Source organism: Dermacentor silvarum, chromosome 1 (genome assembly GCF_013339745.2).
Source record: "Dermacentor silvarum isolate Dsil-2018 chromosome 1, BIME_Dsil_1.4, whole genome shotgun sequence".
Lineage (NCBI taxonomy): Eukaryota > Metazoa > Arthropoda > Arachnida > Ixodida > Ixodidae > Dermacentor > Dermacentor silvarum.
In genome coordinates, this window is record NC_051154.1 from 3,356,659 (window position 1) to 3,371,485 (window position 14,827).

The following is a 14,827-nucleotide window of genomic DNA, read 5'->3' on the forward strand; positions in this document are numbered from 1 at the left end:
GTGAGTGACTGACGCGTTGTGCAGACGGGCCTGGCAAATGCGGCGTTTATGCTAACGCCACTTATCTTCCATGTGTAGCTCAGCCGATTCAATGTGGCAACAATGTTATTGGTTGGTGCCTTCGGTGCAGCTCGGATGTGTCAGACCCTAGCTGGTTGTAAGCATTCCTATGTCAATGGAAGTTTTCTGAATGAGTCCCTGTTTCTGCTATATCAACGTCCAGAATGATTGACTGCTGCCACCGAACGTGTAACCGGTACACTGCCTGTCACGAATTTCGGCGTTCCAGAAACTGACAGAGACAGAAAGCAAATAGGTAGAACATTTATCTAAAAAATTCTAATGATGAAAAACAAACAGCAAACTATCCTAACAGACTATAAACACTATACACACACGATGCAGCACAAAACCTAGCTATACAGATAAATAAACAAACAAGCCATCACTACATATTAGTCCTCCGCTCGACTAACCCACGCGAAGTCACGAACGAACGAACGTTCTGACCATCGCCAGTCATGTCGGAATCCGGCCCAGCGTGGCAAAGGACGTTGGCCTGCGTGGTTCCGACGCAGCGTGGGCGTCGACCTCGGTCGAGAGCGATGAGGTTGCGTTCTTGCGCAGAGACCCGCGTGGCACAGGACGCGGTCTGGGCCAGTCGGCCGTTGAGCCGCTGACGTGGCGTTGGCGATTGCCTTCGTGGCAAAGGACAGCAACCGGCTGGATCGGGGCCGCGGAACACAGCCACGGCGACGCAGTTGGGGCTCTGGAGTTGTCGCTGGCCAACTCGCGAACGTCCCCTCTCCGGTCCGTGGTCCCCGAAGCTGCTGCCTCCCGTCTACAGAGCACAGCTGGAGATGGAACTGCTTCTCGACCACGTCAGCAATGCCAGCTCATATCCGCCTGCGTCTCCTTTTTCTTCATTTCTTGTTTCTCTCGCGCTTCACGTCACCTGTGGGTCCCTTCTCTGTTTTTTCGGCCGGCGTCTTCGTCTTTTTCCACATTATCACACGTCTTGTCGGTGACTCATGACAACTGCCCACCATTAGGTCGCAGTTTCGTGCATTATGCGAAGCAGTGAGAGCAAGAATAGTGCCAAGTCTTGCGAAGCGCAAGACTCCACACGGAGGCGCGGAGTTTTGCGAAGCTATCGCACAGCTCGTATGGGGTTGCTATCGCAATGACGTCATAGCTCGGTGAGGTTTTGCGGCTCGCGGCACAACTTACGGCCGGCTTAAACAGCTCTGCTGTTAAAAAAGAAACGAAGAATTTTATCACCAAACCCCTATTGGAAACTTTGTTTTAACGCGATAGCGTCAAGAGCCCCGTGTCGCAGAAAATCCGACGTCGGTGTCGGCGTACATGGCGGAGAAAATCAGCCTGAACGACCCCGACCGCGCCGGCCCTGCGCGTGACGCAAGGTGTAGGGGCAGGAGGAAATCATCCCGAACTACCCCGACCACGCAGGCCCTCCACGTGGTGCAAGGTGTTAGTGAAAAAAAATTAATTTCCCACAATAAAATCCGTTAGAAAAATAGTAAAGTACGACTTCACCACAACCTACAGACATGGTGGCGTAGGACTTTATTTAAATGTACGAGAAAACATAATTCTGTTCCGAGGAAACTCAAACACAAGCCCCTCTAGCATTTCTACCATACCAACAGTGGCGCGCTCGGGTAGGCTACTTGCGAAAATCTTAGCCAGATGGCGCTCGCATCCTCGGCAGGTCAAATTGGGATTTGGCCTGCCTAATGCGTTTTGAACACGCGCGCGCGTCGGGGCAAAAGCACACAATAATTAAAATAATAAAAAAGTCCTAGGGCCTTCACATTTTAATATAAGATGACTCGTATGTTGCCCCTGGAAAAACGTCTTCCCAGCAATGCATTTGTGTTGAAAAGTGAAGCCGACTTTAAGGGGATCGGTGTAACCTTTATCTTTGTAAGCTTGCTTTCCCACGTTCTGTGTTGCAGTGAAGCCTACTCAAAGAAAAATGCGATGCGAACGGGTCCGATAACGCTATCGCGTTCCGCTCTTAAAGGCGAAGCTTAAGCGCCCTCCAATTTTTTTTGTACGTTGTTTGCCGTTTCCCTACTTTTCTTCCACCAATCTTCGAATTGCCTCTTAGTAATCTCTAGTGTGGACATGTTTACTTTCCCCTGATCTCGCTGAACCCAAGGGCTTCAAGGAGGCTTCAAGCAAACAAACAACTCTGACTTGAAGCAAACAACCGCATTTCCAAACGTTAGCCCTGGAACAGTTTACCTTTCCACATAGCACGGAACACCTCGTATCTAGTGTATCCCCATAGCGCTCTGTGTTCCATTATGGCCGCATTTCTCTTCCCCTTTGCTGTTATTGTTTCTTCTTCTGTTTCCATATATCTATTGCCTCCGTTTATTCATATACCAAGGTATTTCCTGACCCTGTACTGTCTGTTGACTGTTTTCATTGAATACCATGACACCTGATTTTTAATGCTAAATTTCAGACCTAAATTCTCGCCTTCCTCTCCACAGATATTAGCCAGTCGTTGCCCTTAGGTTGTTAGCTAGCAACACAATGAGCGCTCGGCAACATCACCTAGACGAAAGTCGTTGAGCGAAGAGGGGAAAAATAAACGCAGCGAAGCTTCGCGGAGGAGGAAGGTAGGCAGAGGGGGTTGACCCCCTCAGGCAGTTGTTACAGGTTTTGTTTGCGATACGGACGTACCGCGTTCCTCTCGTGAGAACATCGTCCTCGCGCGCGCGAGTGAAAGCATGCGACGGTGAGCCGACAATGGCGGCTCAATCTCGCGCGCCGTCATCCGTGCCGCGCATGGCACCGCGGGTGGGAAGGGGGCGTTGTTCTTAGGCCGCGCGCACTTTATCTTAAAAGCTATCTGCTTTGAGGGAACAGTGGTGGTGGTGTCTAATAGAGAGAGTTTGGGGGCCACAGAGTGCACCGCTATATGGTCGGCGTCCCTAGTCCGGGACACCGCACGATGAGGCCCCGTCTTGCGCCCGTTTCACCAGAGCCCATTGCGACTCCAGCTAGGAGCAGTTGAGGAGGACAGTCACCCATGCCTTTCGGGAAGGGGACGTGGGGATATTTAGTGCATGCCCACACCATGTGGAAGATATCAGAGTGGGTCCCCGGGTCGAACCTTTGCGTGCGCTGTGTTCTCGCTGCTCAGTTTGCGTTGAAGCGACAGCACGAATGTCACTTCGCTCGCTGCTGCTGCGGCGATTCCACACGCCAGCGTTTTGACAGCAAGCGAGTGTGATGTGTTCATGTTTGCCTGCGCGCGCTGACACCATGCTTGTTAATTTAGTTAGTAAGCGAATGTTTACTAGTGGCGTTCTACTCCGGGGGCTGCTTCGTATGGCGCAGCCGCGCGAGCCCCGTCTTCAATACGATCTGCGATGCGGACAGTGTAGGCGTCTAGGTGCCCCGAGGGCCGGTAGCGTCGTGTGCGCTATAGCACCCATACGCTTGCGCGTTACCTGCAGTCATGAAGTGAAACGTCACTGTAACGTTTTAACAGCGGAGCTGTTTAAGCCGGCCGTAATGTGAGCCGCCTGCCACTGCGTTGCCTAGCAACCACCTCGCGGAGCATAGCGCGCTATGCTCGGGAGAGAGAGAGAGAGAAAATGAAAGCGAGAGAGAGAGACGCAAACAAATTGTATCAGCACCAACGAGGCAACGCGCAGAGGTGCTGTCGACGCCATCTCCGCTTCTATGTTTCCCCGCATTAGCGTCGAACGCTCGCGGTGTCCGTGACTGCAGCAGGCGCCTCTAGCGGCGGCTCGGCCGAGCTCCCACCAGCTGCGCGCTACTGCGCATGCGCCGTGACATCATCCCGGCGTATCGTCTGCTGCGCACCGCCCGTACACTGTGCATAGCTTTCGCCCCACTTCCCCTACGTGTGCTCGGACTGCAAGTGCTTCGCGAGGTGTTTCCCGATGCCACGTACCACAAGGAAATGCTTATACACTTCGTATAACTTAGCATCACTTCGTATAGCCAGGACCAGCTAGGAACCGATCAGCTCCGCTGTGTCTTTAGCCTTGCGCCACTAGTGCAAGCTACCCCGAATTTTACAGCGAAGCTGTTAAGGCTCAGTCTCCGATGGTCGTGTCCGCGTGTACAAAAAAAAACTCTCATTGGCCGTATGCTGTATGTGCTAGTGAAAGCGCGCGAGGGACGCGCGCTTTCACGCCGAACGCACGGCGGAGAGCAAACGCGACTTCTTCCGTGGCGCGAAAGGCCGTGGGGGAACGTAAGGGAGGGAGGGAGGGGAGGCGACGTTTAGCTGCGGCACCAGATGCGTATCTTGCGACCGGGCGCAAGGGAACTGGCGACTCAATCACCCACGCGAAAGGAGAAAAGCGGAAATGCAGCGCGGGAGGGAGGAAGTCCGGCTTTTGCCCTGCGAGCAATTTACTGCGTACTTGTACTTTGCGCGGCGACGGGCGGTCGCGCGCACCGTATCTTGAAAGCGATCTGCAACACGGCTCCTACCTTTCTTTGCGCTGTGCTTCCGCCGCTCCGTTGAAGCGATAGACCACATGAACCTTCGCTCGCTGCTGCTGGCGCACTTGCTTACGCCAGCGTTTTGACAGCGGTTGTGTGCGGTCATCGAGTGTGATCTATTCATGTTCGCTTGTGCGCGCTGACACCATCCTTGTTAATTCAGTTAGTAAGTGAATGTGTCCAAGTTTTCAGTCTGAGATTGAAAATAAAAGGTATGCGCTGCCGGTGTTTTGTTTCATGACATTTGTTTATGGTCTGTGATTCTCAAAATTCTGAGGAGCTGTATAAACTTGGACATGTAGCAGCACCAGCAACGCGCAGAACTGTAGTCGACGGCGGCGGCGTTTTGCCCGCATTCGCATGGAACGCGCGCGGCGTTGGTGACGTGTTTATGAAGAACGTGCCAACCTTTGCCGTAGACCCTATGGCGGTTTACCGTAGCGACCATAAGGCCATGGTCCCTGTGGTCACTAAATAAATGAAAGCCACCGGGTCATATATATTTCTCATTCATGAATAGTTCAATTAACCAATTACACCATCACATCTTAATAGTCAGAATTGGAAATACATAATTCCCACCATAGCAAAGCTTCGCTGGTCTTTCATCTACACCCCAGTGGAAGGGCTGACAGTTTTTTTATGTCTTTCCCTGCTCGGGCGGGCAGAAAAATGATGGCTTACAAAATAATTTAATTGCACCAGTCACCGGCTGCGACGTCGCCATGATGAATAATTCCTTGCATCTGCAACTGCGATCCAGGACAGCTAAACAAATGATATAACTCAGCATTTTTCATCAAAGCTCGCGACCCGATCGCTTTAGTGGAGAAGCCACATGAACTTTGTTGTAGAATAAGCGATCTACGGCGTCCACTTAAGTGCGATCTTTTCTATCTGACACAGAAAACTGTGGTAGAAGCGGATGACAGAAAACAATGTGACGCCAATTATAGCGCGTTTGTTTTGTGTTCCACCAGTACGCACAGTCGGCTTGTTTACGTGAAGCATAACTGCGAGTCGGCCTAGTTGGAACAGATTCATTTTCTTAAGTTTCTGTGCGCAAACAAACAGGGACGAAGAAAAGGAGACACAAGGACGAGCGCTTTCTAACAACTGATGTTTATTATTGAAGAACCACCGGCTTACGTACCGGCTTGTTTACGTACCACGTGACCGGCCCTCCTCACACAACCAGAAATATACGCTTGCAACCATTGCTGGCGCTTCAATGCCAGCTCTGGAATACCGGCTTAGCTAGCTCGGCTTATTGAATCACTCAGAAGTGTGAGCAAGCAGTTGTATATTCTTCGTAATGTAGCAAAAGATCACGACATAATACCTGAATAACTATAATTGGCTGTCATCTCTAAAGCACGTATACCTGTTAATAGAAAAGCGCACGCTATTCAACGGTTTCGTTATTAAGGCTGTTGCAAAAAAAAAAAGAAAAAAAAAACAGATGCTGCATACGACATCGCAGTGTCACGCTGGGTAGCCATATAAGCGTGATTGCGCATGGCACTACCGTTCCTTGAACGTTGGTGCAAACCCACGAGACCCCAATGGCCTTAAGTCGGGCCAGTGAGTCGGTACGCACTTACCATGCGCCGCTGTTTCACTGAGGAAAAGCTGTGATGGTGCTCACCATTCCGGGCTGAAGCCGCAGTTCAAGCTGGGGGCCGCTCACTTGCACTGGGCAGGGCAGGGTGTTGACGAACGCGACCCTTGTGAAGCCGGCCGGTGAGGGGGCCTCGGCACCACTCTGCGCGTGCGGCAGTGAGCGCCAAGAGGATATCCAGGAGAGGCTTTACTCACCTCGAGCGCCATGTCAACGCAACCGGCGACGGCGAACGCAGCAGCGGCCGCCACACCCCCTACAGTGATCTTCTGCAGGGGCCTGCATTGGCACAAGCGATTGGTTCACGTACGCAGCAATGGGCACGCCGAAAGACGCACCTATTGAGCAGGTTGCACCGGTTGAACATGGGATATACGCCGTAGCTGAAAACAGGCACTAGCACCAGTATGAGCAGGGGGTTCACCAGCTGCATTTGGTCCGGCAGCACCTGGTAGCCGAGCTGCGCACACGCACAAAGCAACGTCGTCACTAGGCCTGTTCTGCTGGTCCGTCACGCACGCGATAGTCATTTAATGCACAGAACTGTACAAAACATTGCAAGGCGCCGTCCAGTGGGCTCAGATCTTGTGCCGTCAATAGGCATTACAGGAGGGGGAATGAAAAAATGCACAGGCAACATGGCACAATACAGTATGTTCGTGTTTATACTATTACCACGGTTGCTATTACCAGGGCCCTTTAATACGTTCTATCTGGTCATGAAACTTCCACGTAACACTATGGGAGACCTTCATATAGCGCCAGCAATGGATGCATCCGCAACGCTGGCGCAAGTAGAAGGTAAACATGTCCGCAATAGAGATTAGTAAGAGGCGATTGTAAGTTTGGTGGAAGTAGGGAGACGACAAACAACGGAGGCGAACAAAAACAAAGTTCCCAATAGTGGTTCAAAAAAGTTTGTTGAGGAGAATTCTTCGCGTTTTTTTTTTTTTTGTAATATAGGTAGGACATTTGGCAAAAACATAACAAGAGCTTGGTGGCGCAACCCAGCGCCCCGTTCCAAAGGCATACATCCATCGGTGGCAGACACCGAACGGACGCCACAGGCGCGTACGCTCACTACTGCGCAAGGGTCCACTGCTTTTATCGGCGTGCGATTATTGTCGACACAACGTGAAAATCGCCGCCCTGTTTCTGTACAATGTTCAGAAACTTAAACACGAACAATTTCGAAACAACTATAACCATGTCATTGACCAACTGATTGACCATACTATCTCATGTATGAACTGATTGACTTATGCAATATTTTGTATGATGATGCGTGCATGATGCGTGCATGATGCGACAGACACTAGTATGAAAGATAAGGTCAATATAGGCAAGAAAAAAAAAACAGAGCAGGTCTTCGTTCTTTCAAAGTGCCGGGGTTTCATTCCCTGCGGCCGTCGGCTGCTGCGCGACAGCGCTATGTGTTAATACCGGCTATGCACGGTCCCTTTCATCGCGACCGCCAGCAGCAGAGCAACCGTACGACGCACTAGGCATTTTATCAAGCGTGACAAGACACCGCGCGAGAGTGAGGGAGAAGCTTAACGTCACCCACAGTACCCTCGACCCAAGCGCGCGGAGCGAGACAGCAGCGCCCCGTTGTGGCCAGGCAGCCGCTCCGGCCGTCGGAGCCGTGGTCCGTTTACTTTCTTGGCCGATAATACCTGATGCGCAGTGCATAAAATAGACGACCGTTTGAAATAAACGCGAGTTGAGGTGCTATGCAGGATGTGCCGAGTTTCTAGTTCGCACGAGTTTTACCCGAGTTTGCTCGATGGCAGTCAATGAACGAAGATAGCAAGGAACGTGCAAAAACAGCAGGAAACAAGAAATGTCGAGATAAAGCCGGGTATGACAACATGAGCGCACCCTGCGCGGCACGGTGCTTCCGCGCTTCAAGCACGGAAGCCTGCGCAACAAAACGCGCCAGCGCCCCGTATTGTTATCAACGTATTATCGCAATTCAGCAATACCGTCACTAGGCCTCTGTCTATCTGCACACTTGCCGTGAGCCGCTTGCCACGCCTATCTCGGGCGCGTCAAGGGCTTGCCTCCTCTTTCGGACATTATCTTTCTATCCTCCGTCGAATGCGAACAAGGCACATGCGGTGCATTCTACACCTACACTTTCCCTCAGCCGAATACCTTAAAATACAACAAATAATTGCAAAAGCACTGAAAGTTGGGCGAGTTGGTATCTATTCATCTTGTAACTGCAGCGTGGGATGATGACGGCAATGGGGTGACGATGACTGTATGACGACGACAGCATCATGAGAATAGCATGACGAAGCTGGAATGACGACGACTGTGTGGCGAGAATCGGATGATGACAGCAATGGGGTGACGACGACTGTATGACGACGACAGTATCATGAGAATCGCATGATGAAGCTGGAATGACGACGACTGTGTGGCGAGAACCGGATGATGACGGCAATGGGGTGACGACGACTGTATGACGACGACAGCATCATGAGAATAGCATGACGAAGCTGGAATGACGACGACTGTGTGGCGAGAATCGGATGATGACGGCAATGGGGTGACGACGACTGTATGACGACGACAGCATCATGAGAATCGCAAGACGGCAATGGGTTGCCGACGATTGTATGGCGAGAACCGGATGATGACGACAATGGGGTGACGAGGACTCTATTACGACGACAGCATCATGAGAATAGCATGACGAAGCTGGAATGACGACGACTGTGTGGCGAGAATCGGATGATGACGGCAATGGGGTGACGACGACTGTATGACGACGACAGCATCATGAGAATCGCATGATGAAGCTGGAATGACGACGACTGTGTGGCGAGAACCGGATGATGACGGCAATGGGGTGACGACGACTGTATGACGACGAGAGCATCATGAGAATAGCATGACGAAGCTGGAATGACGACGACTGTGTGGCGAGAATCGGATGATGACGGCAATGGGGTGACGACGACTGTATGACGACGACAGCATCATGAGAATCGCATGACGGCAATGGGGTGCCGACGATTGTATGGCGAGAACCGGATGATGACGACAATGGGGTGACGACGACTGTATGACGACGACAGCATCATGAGAATAGCATGACGAAGCTGGAATGACGACGACTGTGTGGCGAGAATCGGATGATGACGGCAATGGGGTGACGACGACTGTATCACGACGACAGCATCATGAGAATCGCATGACGAAGCTGGAATGACCACGACGGTGTGGCGAGAACCGGATGATGACGACAATGGGGTGACGACGACTGTATGACGAGAACCGGATGATGACGGCAATGGGGTGACGACGACTGTATGACGACGACAGCATTATGAGAATCGCATGACGAAGCTGGAATAACGACGACTGTGTGGCGAGAACCGGATGATGACGACAATGGGAACGACGACTGTATGACGACGACAGCATCATGAGAATCGCATGACGAAGCTGGAATGACGACGACTGTGTGGCGAGAACCGGATGATGACGAGAATGGCGAACGACGACTGTACGACAACGACAGCATCATGAGAATCGCATGACGAAGCTGGAATGACGAAGACTGTGTGGCGAGAACCGGATGATGACGGCAATGGGGTGCCGACGATTGTATCAAGAGAACCGGATGATGACGACAATGGGGTGACGACGACTGTATGACGACGACAGCATCATGAGAATCGCATGACGAAGCTGGAATGACGACGACTGTGTGGCGAGAACCGGACGATCACAATAATGGGGTGACGACGACTGTTCCAGACGGGGACGCAGCCGCGAACAGAACGCGCTGGGAGACTACGCTGCTCAGCTCCGCCCTTGAAGACCAACTCTGGGCCGTCCAGCGGGCCGAGGAAGCCGCCAGAGCTCAAGGGGTCGTGGCCGACGCCTATGCAGGGGTATTCGCCCAAATTCTCGAATAACTCGGCGGACTATCAATAAAGTTATCGTTCTTCTTAATTCTACAGTTGGGAGTCTTGTATTCTACTGACCTTGGTATTTATTTTCCGTGTGTCCTAACTGCATGATGAATCATTGAAGGGACATGTGAGTGCATTTCAACTTTCCATGTGTGTCACAGACTCCACTGTACGTTCAGAAGTACTGCAGATTGGGCAAGTTGGTGCATCGTATTCTTGTAGCGCAAGTGCATCCTTTGGCCTACGTGCCTCCTTTGGCTAAAGTCCAGATTTTATGGGGCAAGAAGGAAATGCGTGGACTGTGGCGAGTCGATACCTTATTATTTATTTTTTTAGTTTTTTCACGGACATTGCTGCTTCCATTTTGAGCGTTTACATGCGCGGCCCAGCAGGGCGTCGCCACGACAGAAAGCGTGATGTGAGCTAAATATGTTGCCCTTTATCGGCTGCGGCACTGAAAGAAAGTACTCATTTTTAATAGACAAATCATCCCGCAGCTTAAAGCTGAGTGGCGATTGCAGCTAGGGGAGACTCAAAGGAAAGTGCTTGTTGCCGAAAAGATGGCGTGTCTTATGGCCCGAAGGACTAGTGTGACACAGCGGTTCTCAAAGAGATGTAGCGAACAGCAGAAAGGCATAGTGCTGTTCTTCAGGGAAATAAGACACGGAACCGTACTTTTCAAGTCTAAAGGTGTTTATTGGAAGACCTCGGAGCAGCGCAACGTCGACGGGCAGGGCAGTTACAGCTTCAAAGCACGAGAGTCGTTGCTGAGCGAGAGCGCTCGACCCACTAGCGTTTAGATCCCGTAGCGCTGAACCCACTAGTGTCTGTCTTCTTCGCTACAATCACCCCCGGGAACGATAAGGGAGCCGCCCGGCGACCTAACAGCTCGTCACGATGAGCGGGTCGAAGTAACGCTTTAGACGGTCGACATGGACAATGCCGCGTCCACGGCGGCGCATGTCTGAAGATGGCTCAACTGTTTCTATAACGTAGTTGACAGGAGATGCGCGTTTGAGAACACGATAAGGGCCTTCATACTTCGGGACCAGTTTTGATGAGAGGCCAGGGGCAGTCAAAGGGACTGAGATCCACACGAGCGCTCCCGGATCGAAGGTGACCGTGGAAGTGGCAAGTGGCGTCACCGCGAGTGCTCCTCTGGCGCTCTTGATCATCGGAAGTAAAGGCCCGTGCTAGGACGCGGCACTCTTCTGCATGCCTGGCCGTGTCAGAAATAGGCACACACTCTGATGCATCCGGCCGGTACGGTAGAATGGTGTCGATGGTGTGCGAAGGGTGTCGACCATACAGTAAGAAATAGGGTGAAAATCCAGTGGTGCTCTGCGTGGCGGTATTATACGCGTAGATCACGAAGGGCAGAATGGCGTCCCAGTTCGTGTGGTCGGAGGTGACGTACATTGAAAGCATGTCGCCGAGTGTACGGTTGAAGCGTTCTGTGAGGCCATTCGTTTGAGGGTGGTACGCCGTAGTCGTACAATGAACAACGTGGCACTCCTTGAGAATTGCTTAAACTACTTCCGACAGGAAGACGCGTCCGCGATCTCTGAGCAGTTCTTGAGGTGGACCATGCCGCAGGATGAATCGGCGAAGCAGGAATGAGGCAACATCGCCCGCTGTAGCTGCTGGGAGAGCGGCGGTTTCGGCGTATCGCGTAAGGTGGTCTACTGCCACAATGGCCCAGCGGTTACCAGCCGACGTCAAGGGAAGTGGCCCATACAAATCGATGCCAACGCGCCCTAACGGCCGGGTAGGGCAGGGCAGAGGCTGCAGACCAGCTGGCGAGAGCTGGGGCGAAGATTTCCGGCGCTGACAGTCGGGGCATGAGCGAACGAACTTTTGAACGTAGTTGTACATTCCTCGCCAGTAGTAGCGTTGTCGGAGGCGCTGGTAGGTTTTGAAAAGTCCTGAGTGTGCACACTGTGGATCAGATTTGAACGATACGCAGATCTCAGAACGGAGGCTTCGAGGTACTACTAATAACCACTGGCGGCCGTCAGAGGTGTAATTGCGTCGGTGAAGCAGGTCGTTGCGAATGGAGAAATGGCGAGCTTGACGGCGCCACGCACGAGTGGTTGGCTGTGATGACGGGTCAGCAAGGAAGTCTATGATGGAGGCAATCCAGGGGTCCTTGGGCTGCTCGGAAGCGATGGTCCCAATGTCGACGGAAGAAACGTTAAGCTGGGATAGTGAGCAGCAGGCATTGTCGTCAGGCAAGGGAGAACGTGAGAGGGCGTCAGCGTCAGCATGCCGACGTCCGTTGCGGTACAGCACGCGGATATCGTAATCCTGTAAGCGAAGCGCCCAGCGGGCGAGACGGCCTGAGGGATCCTTCAATGACGACAGCCAGCATAGTGCATGATGGTCCGTGACGACATCAAATTGGCGACCATACAAATAGGGCCGGAACTTAGTAAGCGCCCAGATAATTGCCAGACATTCTTTTTCCGTGACGCTGTAATTGGTCTCGGCTTTAGTAAGCGTACGGCTTGCATATGCCACAACATATTCAGGAAACCCTTCCTTGCGCTGCGCTAGGACAGCGCCGAGGCCAACACCGCTGGCATCTGTGTGTACCTCAATAGTTGCCGTTGGGTCGTAGTGGCGCAAAATGGGAGGAGACGTCAGTAAACGACGGAGCTTAGTGAACGCCTCGTCGCACTCGGACGACCACGATTGGAGGGGTCCGCTTGCTTCCAAGGAGCTTCGTCAGGGGCGATATAACGGTGGCGAAATTGCGAATAAAGGGCCTGAAGTAGGAACACAAGCCTACGAAACTGCGTAGTTCCTTGACGGACGTCGGTTTAGGGAATTCGGCGACGGCACGAAGTTTGGCTGGATCGGTGAGGATTCCATCCTTCGAGACGACGTGACCTAGTATCGTGAGCTGCCGCGCTGCAAATCGGCACTTCTTTAGGTTCAGTTGGAGGCCAGCGTTTGCTAAGCACATCAAAACACGCCGTAGGCGTTGAAGGTGCGTGGTGAAGTCAGAGGCAAAAACAACCACGTCGTCGAGATAACATAAGCACGTGTGCCACTTCAAACCGCGCAGAACTGTGTCCATCATGCGTTCAAAGGTTGCTGGCGCATTACAAAGTCCAAACGGCATGACGTTAAATTCGTATAAGCCGTCGGGTGTGACAAAGGCTGTATTCGGCCTATCGACGTCAGCCATGGTTACTTGCCAATATCTGGAGCGTAAATCTAGCGATGAAAAGAATTCTGCTCCTTGTAGGCTATCGATAGCGTCATCGATTCGCGGCAGCGGGTGTACATCTTTGCGAGTGATCTTGTTCAGGCGCCGATAGTCTACACAGAACCGTACCGAGCCGTCTTTTTTCGTAACAAGGACGACAGGAGATGCCCATGGACTGTTCGAGGGTCGGATCACTTCGCGGCGAAGCATATCGTCCACTTGTTCATTAATCACACGACGTTCTGTGGCAGAGACGCGATATGGGCGTTGCCGCAATGGCGGTTGGGAGCTGGTGTCAATATGGTGCGTGACAGCAGACGTCCGGCCCAGGGACGGTTGCCCGACATCAAAAGAAGAACGAAATTCTTCTAAGATGCGCAGAAGCTGAGAACGCTGAGTTTGGTTGAGACCACCGGCAAATGATGAATCGAACACACCTGTGAGCAAAGGGTCGGACGTAGAGAGAGAACGGAGCATGTTGTAACTGGCGCAGGACGTGGCTTCGGGAACATTCGTAATTTGTACGTCGTCGATCACCTCCACATGGCCAAGGCATTCGCCTTGAAGCAGCATCACGGGGTATGAGAAGGGGTTACAGACGAAAATATCTGTGGAGCCCCTGTTTGACGTTCACAGTCGCAAAAGGTAGCAGCAGACCTTTTCGAGTATAAAAGCGGCCAGACGGAGAAAGTAGTGCGACGGCGTCAGAGAAGCTGCTGCAATGCATTGAGACAATCACTGACGAGTTGGGAGGAACGCTGGTGTCGTGCCTGACGAGAAGTTTGTTCGCAAAAGAAGCATTATCGGCAGGCGTCATATCTGAGATCGGCGACAGTTCTAGTTCGGCCCGTGCGCAATGAATAACAGCATTGTGGCGGGCGAGAAAGTCCCACCCCAGGATAATTTCTTGGGAGCACGAAGAAATCACAATAAATTCGATGGCATATACAACGTCCTCGATGAGAACACGAGCGGTGCACGCCGCTAGCGGATGAATACGCTGTGCGCCTGCTGTGCGGAGGGAGAATCCGGCAAGGGGCGTCGTGAACTTTCGAAGGAAGCGACAAAGCTTTGCGTCCATAACTTACACAGCGGCTCCGGTATCCACGAGGGCATATGTGCGCACACCGTCAACTAACACGTCTATCACATTGGTCGGGCTACCTTGAGGACTTTCGCGTTTCGACGGCGTCGCAGCCCTTGCCTCATGGACTGCGAAGATTAGTTTTCCTCATCCCGAGCAACGGGACGAGGCCGCATCGGTGATGGGGAGCGTCGGCGTGGAGAAGGTGAGCGGCGGATGTTGGCAGACCGGCGGCATGGTGGTGACGCAGCCCGAGGTTCGTCGTCGTAATATGGGCGCGGAGAACCCACCATAGCACTTGGCGCATATGGTGTAGCGCTAGGCGACTGCACGCGACTACAGTGGCGTGCGACGTGGTCTGCGTAGCCGCACGCAAAACATATCAGCCGATTGTCCAACGTACGCCACCGAGTCGCTGCGGCAGGTCCCATCCATGTGGGAGGACGCGCTGGACG

At 52.5% G+C, this 14,827-nt stretch overlaps 1 protein-coding gene across 3 annotated transcripts in view; it reads right to left on the reverse strand.

The window, feature by feature from the left end:
- Positions 1-14,827, reverse strand: part of LOC119456152 (solute carrier family 15 member 2-like) — a 322,715-nt gene that overhangs the window by 67,031 nt on the left and 240,857 nt on the right. For all 3 annotated transcript variants that reach the window (XM_049664629.1, XM_049664623.1, XM_037717785.2), the window contains 3 exons: positions 6,481-6,602; positions 6,340-6,421; positions 6,170-6,286 (listed from right to left, as the gene is read on the reverse strand). In XM_049664629.1, coding sequence (XP_049520586.1) covers positions 6,170-6,286; positions 6,340-6,421; positions 6,481-6,602 — 321 coding nt within the window. The remainder of the gene's footprint in view (positions 1-6,169; positions 6,287-6,339; positions 6,422-6,480; positions 6,603-14,827) is intronic.